We start from the raw sequence: 13,136 nt of genomic DNA on the forward strand, positions 1-13,136 counted from the left end.
TGGTTCTTGTTTCAAACTGGATTTCCTTTGCCAGCTCAACTCTCTGAAATACCCTCCACCCTGGGCTGGATGTCAGAACCTCTCAGTTTTCATTCCCACCCAGCAGTTCTTGCTTGAAGGCATTCAGTAAACTTGTCATTTTTTCCACCTACCTGACACTGTTGAGATGCAGAAGGAAGGCTTGTGCCCAAATCTCCTGACACTGTAGGCCTAACTTTGTACTTTGGCTTGGATGCTGTGTCAGTGGGAGAATGGAAGTAATGCAGTTACTTTGGCCCCAGTGGTTCACATCATGGTCGTCACCTTTTACAGGTTTTATACATAACAGTCAATAGCGCTCCACTAGTGTATGTTGCAGGTCCTTTTATCCTAAGTGTAGAACTTAGAATTGGGTAGTGTAGAATAGTGTAGAATAAAGTGTAGAATAGGGATGACTATTCACCTGCAGTCTTCTTAAGTGGATTTTCAGTCTGTTGAACCCTGTTGCTATGTTATCAAAACAACACTGATTTTTCATCCATTAATAGCAAAATGCTCTATGTGCGTATAAAAAAGCATTTAATTAGGACTTCTGCTTCCTATCCATAACATGTCAAAATTACAAACTGTTGCCTAAAATAACTAAACAATCCTGTTCTCAAACAGGTTTTGTACAGAATTATAACATTAAAGAAAGGCTGATTAATGTACTGACACGTCAGCTTTACACAAACCTTAAACTTGGAAGTTGTGCATAATGCACATCTGGTATCCTGCTGATGTGACATCTGTCCAGTGTAACTACCAGGTTTCTGACCATTTGCAGCCCTTTTTATAATAATAAAGATGCAAACCATCATAGTTTTGCTTATTGGCTGTGTCATCAGATGGAGAGGATGTACTATCATTCCCACTAAAGAGACAGCAAGTAAGTAAGGAAGGGGAAGGGTGTCCATGCTTATAAATCCATGATTCAATCTTGGTCTTGTTTAGCTTCAGGCTTGCAGAGTTGTCCATAGATTTCTAAGCAGTCTCTGTAGGGATTGAAATTGAGTAACTAGTTGCTCAATGAAATAACATTTCACAAGGAAATTAGATTTCTTTGCTGTTCTTTCCCTTGTGGGACTCTCATCGTTCCACTCAGCTTATTCCAGAGGTCGAGTGGGAGACCTGTGCTCATGACACCCCACATCTTTTGCCCTCCATCCAATCCTACCTTTCCAACAGCCTCTCTGATATTGCTGCCTAAATGTTTCAGCAGTATTTCTAACTGCACTATCTCCTGTGACGTGACCTCATTCATTTTCATTTGTCACCATCTACCCTACTGATTAAGACATGAACCCTTGAGTTTCTCTTTTGACACTTCACTTTTGCCTCCTGGCTCAGTCTGTTGCAGAGTGGTATACAATGGTGGTTGCAAACCTGGTGCTTGTGGCATCAGTTTGCCCAGTAGTGCTGCTGTTGTGTGTGTATGATTGCACTAGCTCTTAAAGTGGTTCATCTTTGCCTCATGTCTGTTGGCCTGAGCACACCCTCTTTTGCCCATTCAGTCACCTTCCCTTCCCTTTCTGGCCCCTACAAGAAAATAGGAGAGGGAACAACACACTGACTAGAAGAAGCAGCTGACTACAAATAGGTAGATCAGGTTGTTGACCTGAGGGGCAGGGCGTGTATGTGCTTGAATCAATAGGGCATTTGCTACTCCCATCTACCTTGTGGTAGCAGGCACTCTGTCTACAGAGGCCATTCACCCCCTTTTCTCTTTTTGCTAAATGGGTGCTAGAGCTGGCAAGCCCTTTATCTGCCTTGTCCTTATGACACTGGCTCATTTTCTTGTGGAGGCACTTTCCCCTCCTTATTTTCTCATCACCTCCCATTTTTGTTTTGCTAAACAGAGAGGTTGCAAACTAGCTGATCTTTACCTGTGCACCTTATGCTTATGGTGTTAATGTGTTCTCTGGCTATACATGCTGTTTAGGGTCTTTTTGCTGAACATTGAGGAATATTGGTCACAATTTGCATTTGTGCTTTTTTCCAAGGAGAGGGAGAAGACAATGGTTCCAGCAGGACATTTGCCTTTTGTGGTGCTGGGCACATTTTAAAGCAGTAACCTTTTAAAAGGTTGTAAAACTTATGCAGACAGAGCATTACTGCATATGTTTACATTTATGAAAATAAATGATAAGCACCAGTACTACTCTCAGAAGAAGAGACCAGAAAGATGCTGTACAAAGACAGAATGGTTCCAGAAAACAAGTAATTTTGGAATGCTTTCGGAAATATAGAGACCCTTTTGCTGGCAAGCACTACTGTGCCGTTTTGGGTGTCTCTTACAATCACTTCAGTTAAAAAGGCTACATTTTGTTTGAGAAAATGAGAGCGAAAAGGCAGGCTTGTGCTTGAAAGTTTCCCCTGAAAACCTTTGTTAAATGGACAGGGAAATGTCCACATTCTCTACACACTGTCCAGAATTAAAATCTTCAGCCTTCTCCATGCCTAAACTATCCTATGTTATATAGTGTTGTCCGTTGCAAAGAAAGGAGCTTTTGAATGGCCTATCCAACAAGAATTTCACATTCTATTACAAAGTCTAGACCACCTCTTGTTAAGCAGAATTAAGATAGTAATTCTTTGTTCACCTGGAAATCACACCATGACCAACCTGTGCTCTTGTGAGTTGAATCATCTTGGATCATGAAATGTTACATGGTTATATAAACTAGGTGCCTCTTACACCTTTGGAACCCTAGATTTGTTCCCTTACTATCAGACTCTATCCATTAAGTCTTGCTGGGGCCTAGGGCAGACTTTTCACTTTATTTGGATTTTACTCTGCCACTGATAATACTTGTGTTCTTCTCCTGTGTTTTGGACTGAGCATAGGGAAGGGAAGTTTATAAAGGCCACACAATTCTCTCATATTCTTCTACCTTTCAATTCCCCCAAAATGGCAACATCACATTTCCCTCCTCCTTCACACCTAACTATTCTCATTTGTTACACCTGCTTAATAACCTATATTTATGAAGAAGCTGATCTTGTGTTTGTTGCTCTGAACCCCTTACAAAGGAACTTCTCTACCCAGACTATGTGGACTGAAGTCGTTCATGCCATTCTCCTGCATGTTTTGGATAGGGACTGATTTCTAGGCCAGCCCTACCAAAGTGACAGGAGCCTGTCTGCCAGAATAGAGCTAGGCCCTCAGTGGGAAGCAGTCCCCTACTATATTTGAGATATATGTCCCAGGTCAGTCATATTCTAGAACATCCTATTCCCCAAACACAAAGGGTTAGTCTGCACAACACAGAGAGATATCTTGAGCAAGCATGGTAACTGGAAGGACCTATAGTGAGAATTTGTCACTCCTTTCTCACTGCTGCTTTCAGATTTTCTTGCAGGCTTTGCTTTCATGTGGATAGTGTTTCAAGAAAGATAGTAAAACCTACTTGTAAATTGATAGTTCCTGGTGTAAGCTGGCCCTCAGCTCTTCCAATTCTTGGTTCTTCTTCTGCTGAAGTTGGACTCCATTCTTCAGCTCCCTCAGCCTTTCTTCCATCTCTTCCACCTGGTCCTGTGGATGGAAAAGCATTGAAATGTTTCAGAAAGGAATGTAGCCTGCATTTAAAATTCATCATGTAGTGTTTTGTACCTGATGTAATCAGGGCCAACATATGGCTGATAACTTAATTATTCTAGAGGGCATCACATTTTGCTGTCCAAACACATATTTCACATCAGAAGGAGGAAAACCACAGCATTCTATCAGAACGGATCAGTTTAAATTGTTCATTCCCTTTTGTGAATTATATGCTTAAAATAAAAATTTGTTTTTAAGATAATAAAAGTGTCTGTGGCTTATATAAATTATGCAAGTTAATTTGACTAACTTGTTCTGTTAGTCATGTGCATAGCTGGGAACCAGGAAAAACTCTTGCTAAGCCTTCCTTTGACTGTGCAGGTTTTACCTGATGTTGCTTATAAACTTTCAGTCTCATCTCTGTAGCCTGAAAACTAAAAATGTCTCTTTTTATATATTAAAAAGGAGACATCTTTGGTTCTTGAGAGACTGAACTCTATGCTTTTTCTTAGGTAGTTTGGATTCCCTCCCCTTTTTTTGCAGCCTTCAAGTAGAATTCTCATCTTTTTTAAAGCTGTCAGACTGAAATTAAGTTTACTCATCGTTAAACTATCTAAAGACCATCCACCTCACATAAGTGGTTCTGCAAAAGAATGCAATGTGTGGATGGAGCCACCCAGTTTTTGTATTATATATAATTTGCCTTGTAGCTCCTTGGTTGAAAGGCAGAATAAAAATAAAATATTCTCAATTTTCCAGTTGTGCATAACTTGAAGTAGGATTGAAGAAGGAAGGAGTTGCCTTCACAATGCAAGCATAACATATTGCTCAGAAACCAACTGAAAGCAGAGTCCGACTCATTACTGATGGCATGCCCTTGCCCCCAGCTGACTGAGATAATGCCAGCCAAACGGCAACTATGCTGATTTGCACTAGCTAAAACTGGCAGCATAAGAACTCAAAGATTCATGAAGTTGGTGCAGTTCAGATAAATATGGTAAGTGTTGTGTGAAATCTTGGGAGGATTCCTCCAGAGCAGATTTTGGGGACAGTGGAGGAAGGATGGAGAAGCCTCATTGTCCTAGTGGACGCCTTCGTACTACAACCGATCTCTCCCAAAGTTTCCACCCACCTTGTATCACTGTGAAGTCTAGAAATTTGCTGGTGGAGAGAGAATCTCATGTTACTTGCAATGCAAAATGCAGAATATATGCTGAATGCCAGACTGGTTTGTGGGATTATTTCAGCCATACAAAAATATACCACAGCCACTGCTCAGGACAAATTTGTTAGAAGGCTCCGTGTTTGAGCCCGGAAGTCTAAATTATTCCTATTTTATTGGAGTTACTTTCCTCCATGGATTGAAGATTTGTATTTTTAAACTACCTGCATGTTATCTTATACTTCAGCTGTGACATTTCCAGGGTTGACTGCTAGCCAGTGCTTGATTTTCAACCGTCCCCCAATCAAGACAGGGAGCCTTAGAACTCCGGCACAAATGGCGTATATAGTGAAAGGGTTTAGTCCCAAATGCTGGCATTGTGGTCAGGAAAAAGGACTATATTCACACATGTGGTGGGAATGTAATCTGGTTAAGGAATATTGGCAAAAGATTATAAAGGTAATTTCTGATTATTTCAAATAAACATAGAAGTTAATAGGGATTTTCGGGAATACTGGGAAATAACAAAGTAATAAGCAAGAGTTGTACAAGATTATGATTTTAGCTGGAATGGCAGTTATTGCTTTGGGATGGAAAGAAAAGGCCAAATGGAATATGGAAAAATGGAATGATTATGTTTTTGAATACGTACAATCAGAAATATTTGCACAGATAGTGGCAGAGGATAGATGGGCAAATAAATGCCAAAGAATCACAAATAAATGGGCATTTTACAGGACCTGGATAGAAAAAGGGGAAGCCAACCATAACATACAAGCTCGAATGAACAGACTGTGTATATTGATAAAGATATGAAGAAGGAAGGCCTGACCAGGGGCGGGGGGAGGGCTGGGGGGGGAGGAAGGGGGGGGAAAGTAAACCGGATGGTATTTTGAATTGATTTTGTTATGTAAGCCTTTTTTCAGAAACCATATATATTAATGTTAAGTAGTTATGCATTGTAGTATGAATGAATTTTGTTTTGTATTCTTTGTTTTATAGAATACATATAATAATGTTATGTTACTAAGCAAATTTAATAAAACAGTAAAAGGAAAAAAAAAGACAGGGAGCCTTAGTCTTCAACCATTAGTGGGGGTGCAGGGTGTCTACACAGATGGCGCCAAGGATGGAGTCACAGTGGCAAGCCATGCATTATTTCAAAGGCATTTTCCTTACACTTCCCGTATTGCAGTACTCAGGCCTGGTTCTAAAGCTGAACCCTTGGTACAAATAAAGCACTGCTGAGATTCCTGATGTTACACAAGACTCAGTTGCCCTCAGAATTCAACTTGGCTGAATGTGTCATAGGCCGTTCCTACCCATTGAATGCTTCTTGCCTGCCTTCCCACAAAAATAGGCTGCTATTTGTGTGGTTCCAGAGAGGGATCTCATCACATGGTTTGAAGCAGGGGTGGTTAACCTTCTTTAGGCTGAGCCCACATGCCGTCAGTGGGTGTGGCCAAAAGTGCCCACAGAGGGGCACAGCCCTCCTTCCCCAGCTGATCCTAAATAGCTGAGAGGAGGTTATTGCCCCCTCTCCACTCATTAAGCAACCAGCGAGGGAGTGATTTGAGCTCTGTTCCACCCATTTCAGTGCTGTGTGTGTATATAAATATGTGTATACGTAAATAAAATTTGGCACTGCCCAAAGTGACATCTAGGAGAGGGCAGGTGTCGGATCTGGCCTGAAATGGGGTTTAGACACCCCTTGTAACACTCAAAAAAGAAGTAAATAGAAAAATGATTGGAGCCCAGTTTTTCAATATGTCCAGTGTAAGAAGAGGAAATGAAAAAACCAAGAGCGATCAGGGTGTTGCTCTTCCTTCAGCTTCGAAACAGAATAAGCAATGTTAAAAGGAAGTTTAAGTAAAAGGTTCTGCGGCATCTGTTTTCGCATGTACCTTGGTGAAAAGCTGCTAAAACCTCTGCAGGGATTATGGGAGGGATTATACAGGGTGAGTCTTTTAAAAGAGGCCCCGTGGAACATGTTTAGTCTGTATCCATGGGGCCTCTTTTAAAGGACTCACCCCGTAGAACCCAGCCTTTGGAGGAGCTTGCGTATGTGAGTAGAAGGGGTGGTAAAGAGCAGTCACATTTGCATGGCAAGGAATGTGTCTCACTCAATTCCTGTAAACTTCATTGGACCTTAGAAAACCCTAAACCTTTTAATATGCAGCATTTTCTACCATCTGTAAATAAACTTGAGTCAAGGAAGGCAACTGAGCCTCGTAGGAGCTGTTGATGGTTTGGTAAAATCCAGATATGGATGCTGGCCAGGCTAGTCTCCCCCCTCTTCCATTTAGAAGTAGTTCTTATTTTTAAAGAAATAGCATTTACACATCAGCCTTGTTTCTTGGCATGACTGTGTCAGTGCATTAAGTGAAAGGTCTACCTAGTCCATGGTTCTGTTTCCACAGTGGCCAACTGCATGCCTCTGAAAGTTCAGAAACAGGGATTTAAGGCCACAGTGATTTCTCTGTTGTGTCATTACCAGATGCTGGTATTCTGAAGTACACTGCCTCTGAATGCGGAGGTGTCATTTAGCGACATGGCTGAGAACCACCAACATGTCTGTCCTCCAGGCATTTGTCTAATTCATCTAAAATAGTGCCTTTCACTACAGATCAAGTATGGAACATAGCAAGTCGGTTCATCTAGCTCATAACTGTCTAACACTGAGTGACATCAGTCTTTCCCAGCCCTACCTGGAGATGCCACAGATTGCATCTGGGACCGTCTATAGGAGCTGTGTCACTGAGCCATGACTCCTGTATTAATTCCATATATAAATTATGTGTTAATGTGACATTTTAATAAGTGTTAAATGTGTGAGGTGCATCTAAGACTTAGCATCTGTACATGCATTTCCTGGAAGGCAATACTTTATGCTCGGTAATTGTTTTTTAAAAAATCAATAAAGTTTGTAATAATAATAAAAAACACGTGGGGAGATATTTTGGGATAGTCTCAGCTGGGAAAGAAATGATTAAGCCCACTCTAGATGCAATCCATCCTGCTGAAAATCTCTCTCCGCCCCCCATTCTGGATTTAGGCTTGGGAGAAAAGCATTTCTGATTGCAGTCTTAAGGAAGAGAGGATGCTGTGGGCTGGTTGACTTCAAAGCCCTCCTATTGGCTCCCAATAGGTTCTTTTCCAAGCCAAATTGTGATGTCTGTTTGAGGGGCTCCCTTGTATGAAAAACATCTTGCATGCACAGTATTAATATAGTCTACCTGATGTGCTAGTTCTTTTTACAGGAAGGAAAACGTTTAACCTGCTCCTTCACTATTTCTCTCTCTTTGAGCTGATAGCTAGATATACCGCTATAAAGGACCAGTCAGACAGAAATTTCCCTGGTACAGCCTGACAGGAGTGGCATCTCATTCTCCCAATAGTGTGAGCTCAGATATTCTGGAGTGTGTGTCATGGCAGGCGGCATTTCATCAGATAGGCAGGTGCTACATCGACCTGCTTGGCAACTAGCTTTAGAGCAGGGGAGGCTGCAAGGCTGTTAGGCAGCCTTTTCCAACTGGTGCCCTCCAGGTGTTTTGGACAGTGACTTCCATCCTCCTTCCCCATTGGCTAATGTGAGCTGGAGTCCAAATCATCTGGAGGGTACCATGCTGGGAAAGGCTGCCATCAGGCATACCTTGTACTGAAGAACTTCTTCGTCCCGTTTTTGCTTAATGAGCAGGATCTGTTGCTCCAGGTTTTTGTTCTGCAGCAGTAACTTGCTGACCTCTCCCTGCAGTGGCCTCAGAGTTTCCTTTAATCTGTGAATCTCGCCCTGTGTCTTTTGCAAAGCCTTTCTGCTGGCTTCTCTCCTTTCTAAGAGGCGCATCAGCTTAGGCTCATACTGTTCTTCCAGGCCCTGACGGCTCTCTGCCACAAAGCTCTCAAACTCCATGGAAAGCCTCCTGCTTGCCTGCAGGTAGCAGCTGCTTCTCCGCCTCCTCGGAGCCTTCAGCTGTTCTCTCAACTGCTCCTTCTCTTTCTCACAAGTCTCTCTCAATTGGGATAGCTCCTCTGAAAGCTGGCTGACCCTGCTTTCCAGTTCTTCCCGGTAGACAGCAAACTGGGCCACGTCGTGCCTCCTGTTTTCCAGCTGGTACTGGCACGCCACACATTCCCGAGTCACCCTAAAAAGCTTCTGTTTCACTTGCCGAATTTCGTCCCGCAGACTGTCCCTTTCAAGCTCCACCTTGGCATGCAGCCTGTAGGCTTCGAGGATCTCTCCATGGGCTTGTCTGATTTCCTCAAGAGCTGGTTCCCGTAGGAGCATCAGTTCCCGAATAAGCTGGTCCCTCTCCCTCTCCAGCTCTTCCACTGCTTCAATGCACTCCTGAAAATGCTTTCCGAGATCCTCAATGCTTATGTCTTCTGCATCATAATATACTTCCTCGTCTTCCATGTCTTCCTGCAGCACCACTGGAGAGCCTGTGCTTTCTGTGTCTTGAAGGAATGGTATGTTGATGGGGTCCATATACATCATCTCAGGGGTGTCTTCTCCATCAAGCTCTAAGAGTGCTCCTGGAACCCCAGCACCTAGCTCTGAGAAGACTTCTGCGTTGTCCAAATCCAGAACAGGCTCGGAGTCTGCCATCACTTCCCTGGAAATAAAAAGCAATAATGGAATCAGACCTACAAACGGCTGAATGACGGAGCTCATTGAGCATAGGTAGGCATTTGAGAAGAAGCAAATGCGCCATCCCTCAGCTGAGAATCCTGCAACTGCACAAAGCTTTGAAGAATTTGATGCTTTGTTACCAAGGCCAAGAAGTTAGATTCCTCCCCCAACTTCTCACCATATACCCCAGCTGTTCCCCTAGAACAATGTTTCTCATAGTGTGGTACATATACCCCCAGTGGTACACAAAAGGTTTTCAAAGGGTACATGGCATACATTTTTATTTTGCTTTTTACCAGAGTTTTTTTTAGCTGCAGAAAACAATTCATTAGAATTTAGTATGAGAATGGTGTGCTGTATTAAAACTACCCCCAAAGTATCTTTGCCCAAGAAGGGGTATGCTGGAAAGACTAAACTCTCAAAAGGGGTATGCAGTTATTGTAAATTTGGGCAGGTGTGGAGGATTCCCTGGTCCTGAATGGGGTAACTGTGCCCCTGAAGGACCAGGTGCGCAGCCTGGGAGTCATTTTGGACTCACAGCTGTCCATGGAGGCACAGGTCAAATCTGTGTCCAGGGTAGCTGTCTACCAGCTCCATCTGGTACGTAGGCTGAGACCCTATCTGCCTGCGGACTGCCTTGCCAGAGTAGTACATGCTCTGGTTATCTCCCGCTTGGACTACTGCAATGTGCTCTACGTGGGGCTACCTTTGAAGGTGACCCGGAAACTACAACTAATCCAGAATGCGACAGCTAGACTGGTGACTGGGAGCGGCCGCCAAGACCATATAACATCGGTCTTGAAAGACCTACATTGGCTCCCAGTACGTTTCCGAGCACAATTCAAAGTGTTGGTGCTGACCTTTAAAGCCCTAAACAGCCTCGGTCCAGTATATCTGAAGGAGCATCTCCACCCCCATCGTTTAGCCCGGACACTGAGGTCCAGCACCGAGGGCCTTCTGACGGTTCCCTCACTGCGAGAAGCCAAGTTACAGGGAACCAGGCAGAGGGCCTTCTCGGTAGTGGCGCCCTCCCTGTGGAATGCCCTCTCTCCAGATGTCAAAGAGAACAACAACTACCAGATTTTTAGAAGATATCTGAAGGCAGCCCTGTTTAGGGAAGCTTTTAATGTTTGATGTATTACAGTATTTTTATATATTTTTTTTGAAGCCGCCCAGAGTGGCTGGGGAAGCCCAGCCAGATGGGCGGGGTATAAATAATAAATTATTATTATTACTATTATTATAACCCATAATTCTCTTGGTGCATCAGGGGGAAAAAATCCAGGCACAACAGTTATCTAATAAAAATATCAGGACCATTAAAAAAATCACAAAGGCTTTTAAAATTTGCTCTTAATGAAGTAGTATACCATTGTTGTTCCTGTAACAATTCTACATGTTTAGAGACAACTTGTAACCTTGTTGAACAAGCCTCTATATGCTGAGTTGAATGTGGTAAACTAGGTATGACTGAATAAATTTTGGAATCAAAATCTGCTTTCTACCTTGGCAGTAAAAATATGACAATAATTTAAAAATTGTCAAGTCTTCTGCTCATTAATGATACTCCGGATCTGCTACCCAATGGGATCACCTTACTCTCCTTAGTGATAGCTTAACTCTAACTCCATGGGTTTTAATGAATTTAAACCTGCTTAAATTTAAACTGTGTTGCAATGTGTTTGTTTAACGTATGTATCTGTGATGCTGCATATGTTACTTCCTTCAAGTTCTCCTCAAAACTCAGCTTTTCCACAAAGCTTTGGTCACCCCTTCCTTGCCCCCATGCCATACTGTAACTAAGGCTAAGTAAATACACCTGCCACCATTCTTCCCCCTATTGCATTGTTTTCTAGACTGTAACCAGCATGGGGCAGAGACTTATTCTCTTACTCTTTATAAAGTGCCATGTATATGTATAAAAAGATAGATACAAATATGGGTCTAAAATATAAATAACAAGTAATGGCTTGTTCTAAGAGAAGATTGGGGGTAGGGGAACCCTGACAGAAATACACTGACCAGAACAGCTATATTAAGTGAATAAATAAATATACTTTGAGCATGTGTTGTATTGCGTTTTGACAAATGGAGAGCAAATGAGCTAGATGTGGGTTTTTTGTTTTGTTTTGCTTTGTTTTGTTTTTTGCCAGGCTACTTAAGTACCAAGGGGTCAGTTGGAGGGGAAACTATGTTGCTTTAAGTCATTGATTACTGAAAAGAGGGCAGCTTTTTTTATTTTAATTGAAAATGCTGACGCAGCCTCAGATGTACAGAAGAGAGTGCCCAAATGAGCTCGCATGCACGCTCTGCAAGATGGCTGAGGATGGATCAAAATATCACAGCAGGCAAGGGATATTATTGAGGGCCCTGGTTTCCAAGCAAGCAAGCGTTGTAGAGTAGAGTCATCCCCTGAAGGAAGAGGGTGTGTGCAGCAGCTGTCCACAGATGAAAGACCTCTTCACAAGATAAGGCTTGGGTGAATGTGCACTGTGTCAAAATGGCAGAGAAGGAGGTGTTTAATCTGCTGTCCTTAAGAATGTGGGGCGCCTGAACAACTTAAAGAGGTAAATGTTCTGAAATAGAATCAGCTGTAGTGAAATACCCGATGGGCAATGTGAGCAGCACATTGAAGGGCCAGTTGGGTAACATGCACTTTAACAAGGGGAGCAGGGAAACTTCCATGGAATATTTAATGGGAGAGCACCTGCAGGGTGGCCCTGCCATCAGGATGTCAGAGGAGGAGACAAAGGACACATCCCAGGGGCACTAGCCCCCTGCCCTCCAGAGGCCCATTGACATTTCAGTAAGGTTGGTACAGGAGAGCTTCATGGCAGATGGTACCCTACCTCCTGTTAAGTTGTTGGGGAAGGGAGTGCCATTTCCATGTTCTACTTCAGCTCTGAGCACCACTGGAGATTATTTTCAGAGATAAACCTTCTCTTTTCCCAAATAAGGCATTTTTCCACCCTTGTGAAAACAGCAAAGTGAAGCAGCCTTCACTTCCATGCTTGCTATTTCTGAATTAGAACCGGAATCTGTCACCAATCATCTATCTAGCAGCAGCACGATTCCTTCCTTGTGAATATTTTTTCACAGGCAAATGGTCTCGCTTTCCACCCAGGCAGATTCAGACAGTCCCTGCTTCTCCCCCCTCCTCTCTGTAGCAGGCTGTCGTGCATCCAGGCTGATATTTCTTACTTGGGCAAAGAAAAGAAACGTACAAAGCCAGGGGAGACAGCCTCTTTCTCAGTGGTCCAACAGCGGGTGAAGGCACTGTACCTTTCTTCCTTTTTCCAGTCAGGCCTGCGCTGGCCACAAATGGTCTGGTAGGCAACCTAACTGAGCCCACCCTTAATAAACCTGATGCTTTCGAATCTGAATTATTCTCCAACCACACCCCGTTTCCAAAACCGTTAGGTTGCTCCCCTCTCCCCCTTAAATGAGCCTAGTCCTTTTTAGCTGGGAGCATCTCCTTTCCAGCTACTAGAACAGAAAAGAGAGCCCACGCTCACCAATGAATGGTAGCAATTTAGCTCTTCTTACCTTTCTCTCCAGGAACCAAGTTCCTTGTGCCCCCGGCCGGACAGGGTTTTGGCATGGGGTGGGTGTGAGGTTATTAATAAACAGTGCAAGAAACCGGAGCCCCCGGGGCCACCCCCACCTCAGTCTCTCTGGAAACGGCTGTGCAATTCTAGTGGAAAGGCTGACACCAGATCCCTGCCTACGGAGTGGGGGGGTGGGGGAGGAGGCGGGGAAGAGGAGGCGGCCGGCTGGCAGGCCTC

The 13,136-nt window shown here is 43.4% G+C and overlaps 1 protein-coding gene across 1 annotated transcript; it reads right to left on the reverse strand.

The window, feature by feature from the left end:
- Positions 1-541: 541 nt before the first annotated feature.
- On the reverse strand, positions 542-13,136 carry SYNC (syncoilin, intermediate filament protein). The gene is made up of 4 exons (XM_028739137.2): positions 12,898-13,136; positions 8,374-9,334; positions 3,429-3,553; positions 542-1,013 (listed from the first exon to the last, which is right to left on the reverse strand). Exons 2-4 carry the CDS (start codon positions 9,325-9,327, stop codon positions 953-955), a joined length of 1,140 nt encoding a protein of 379 aa, XP_028594970.2. The 5' UTR covers positions 9,328-9,334; positions 12,898-13,136; the 3' UTR covers positions 542-952.

This window comes from Podarcis muralis, chromosome 7, assembly GCF_964188315.1.
Source record: "Podarcis muralis chromosome 7, rPodMur119.hap1.1, whole genome shotgun sequence".
Classification (NCBI taxonomy): Eukaryota; Metazoa; Chordata; class Lepidosauria; order Squamata; family Lacertidae; genus Podarcis; species Podarcis muralis.

What these genes read in the sequence shown, in the direction of transcription:
- SYNC (XM_028739137.2), bottom strand. Translation starts at nt 9,327, where the DNA reads ATGGCAGACTCCGAGCCTGTTCTGGATTTGGACAACGCAGAAGTCTTC. An exon ending in AAGAAGTTCTTCAGTACAAG is followed by an intron (nt 3,554 to 8,373) that starts GTATGCCTGATG and finishes TTCCATCCACAG; the next exon opens with GACCAGGTGGAAGAGATGGA. An exon ending in CAGGAACTATCAATTTACAA is followed by an intron (nt 1,014 to 3,428) that starts GTAGGTTTTACT and finishes CAATCCCTACAG; the next exon opens with AGACTGCTTAGAAATCTATG.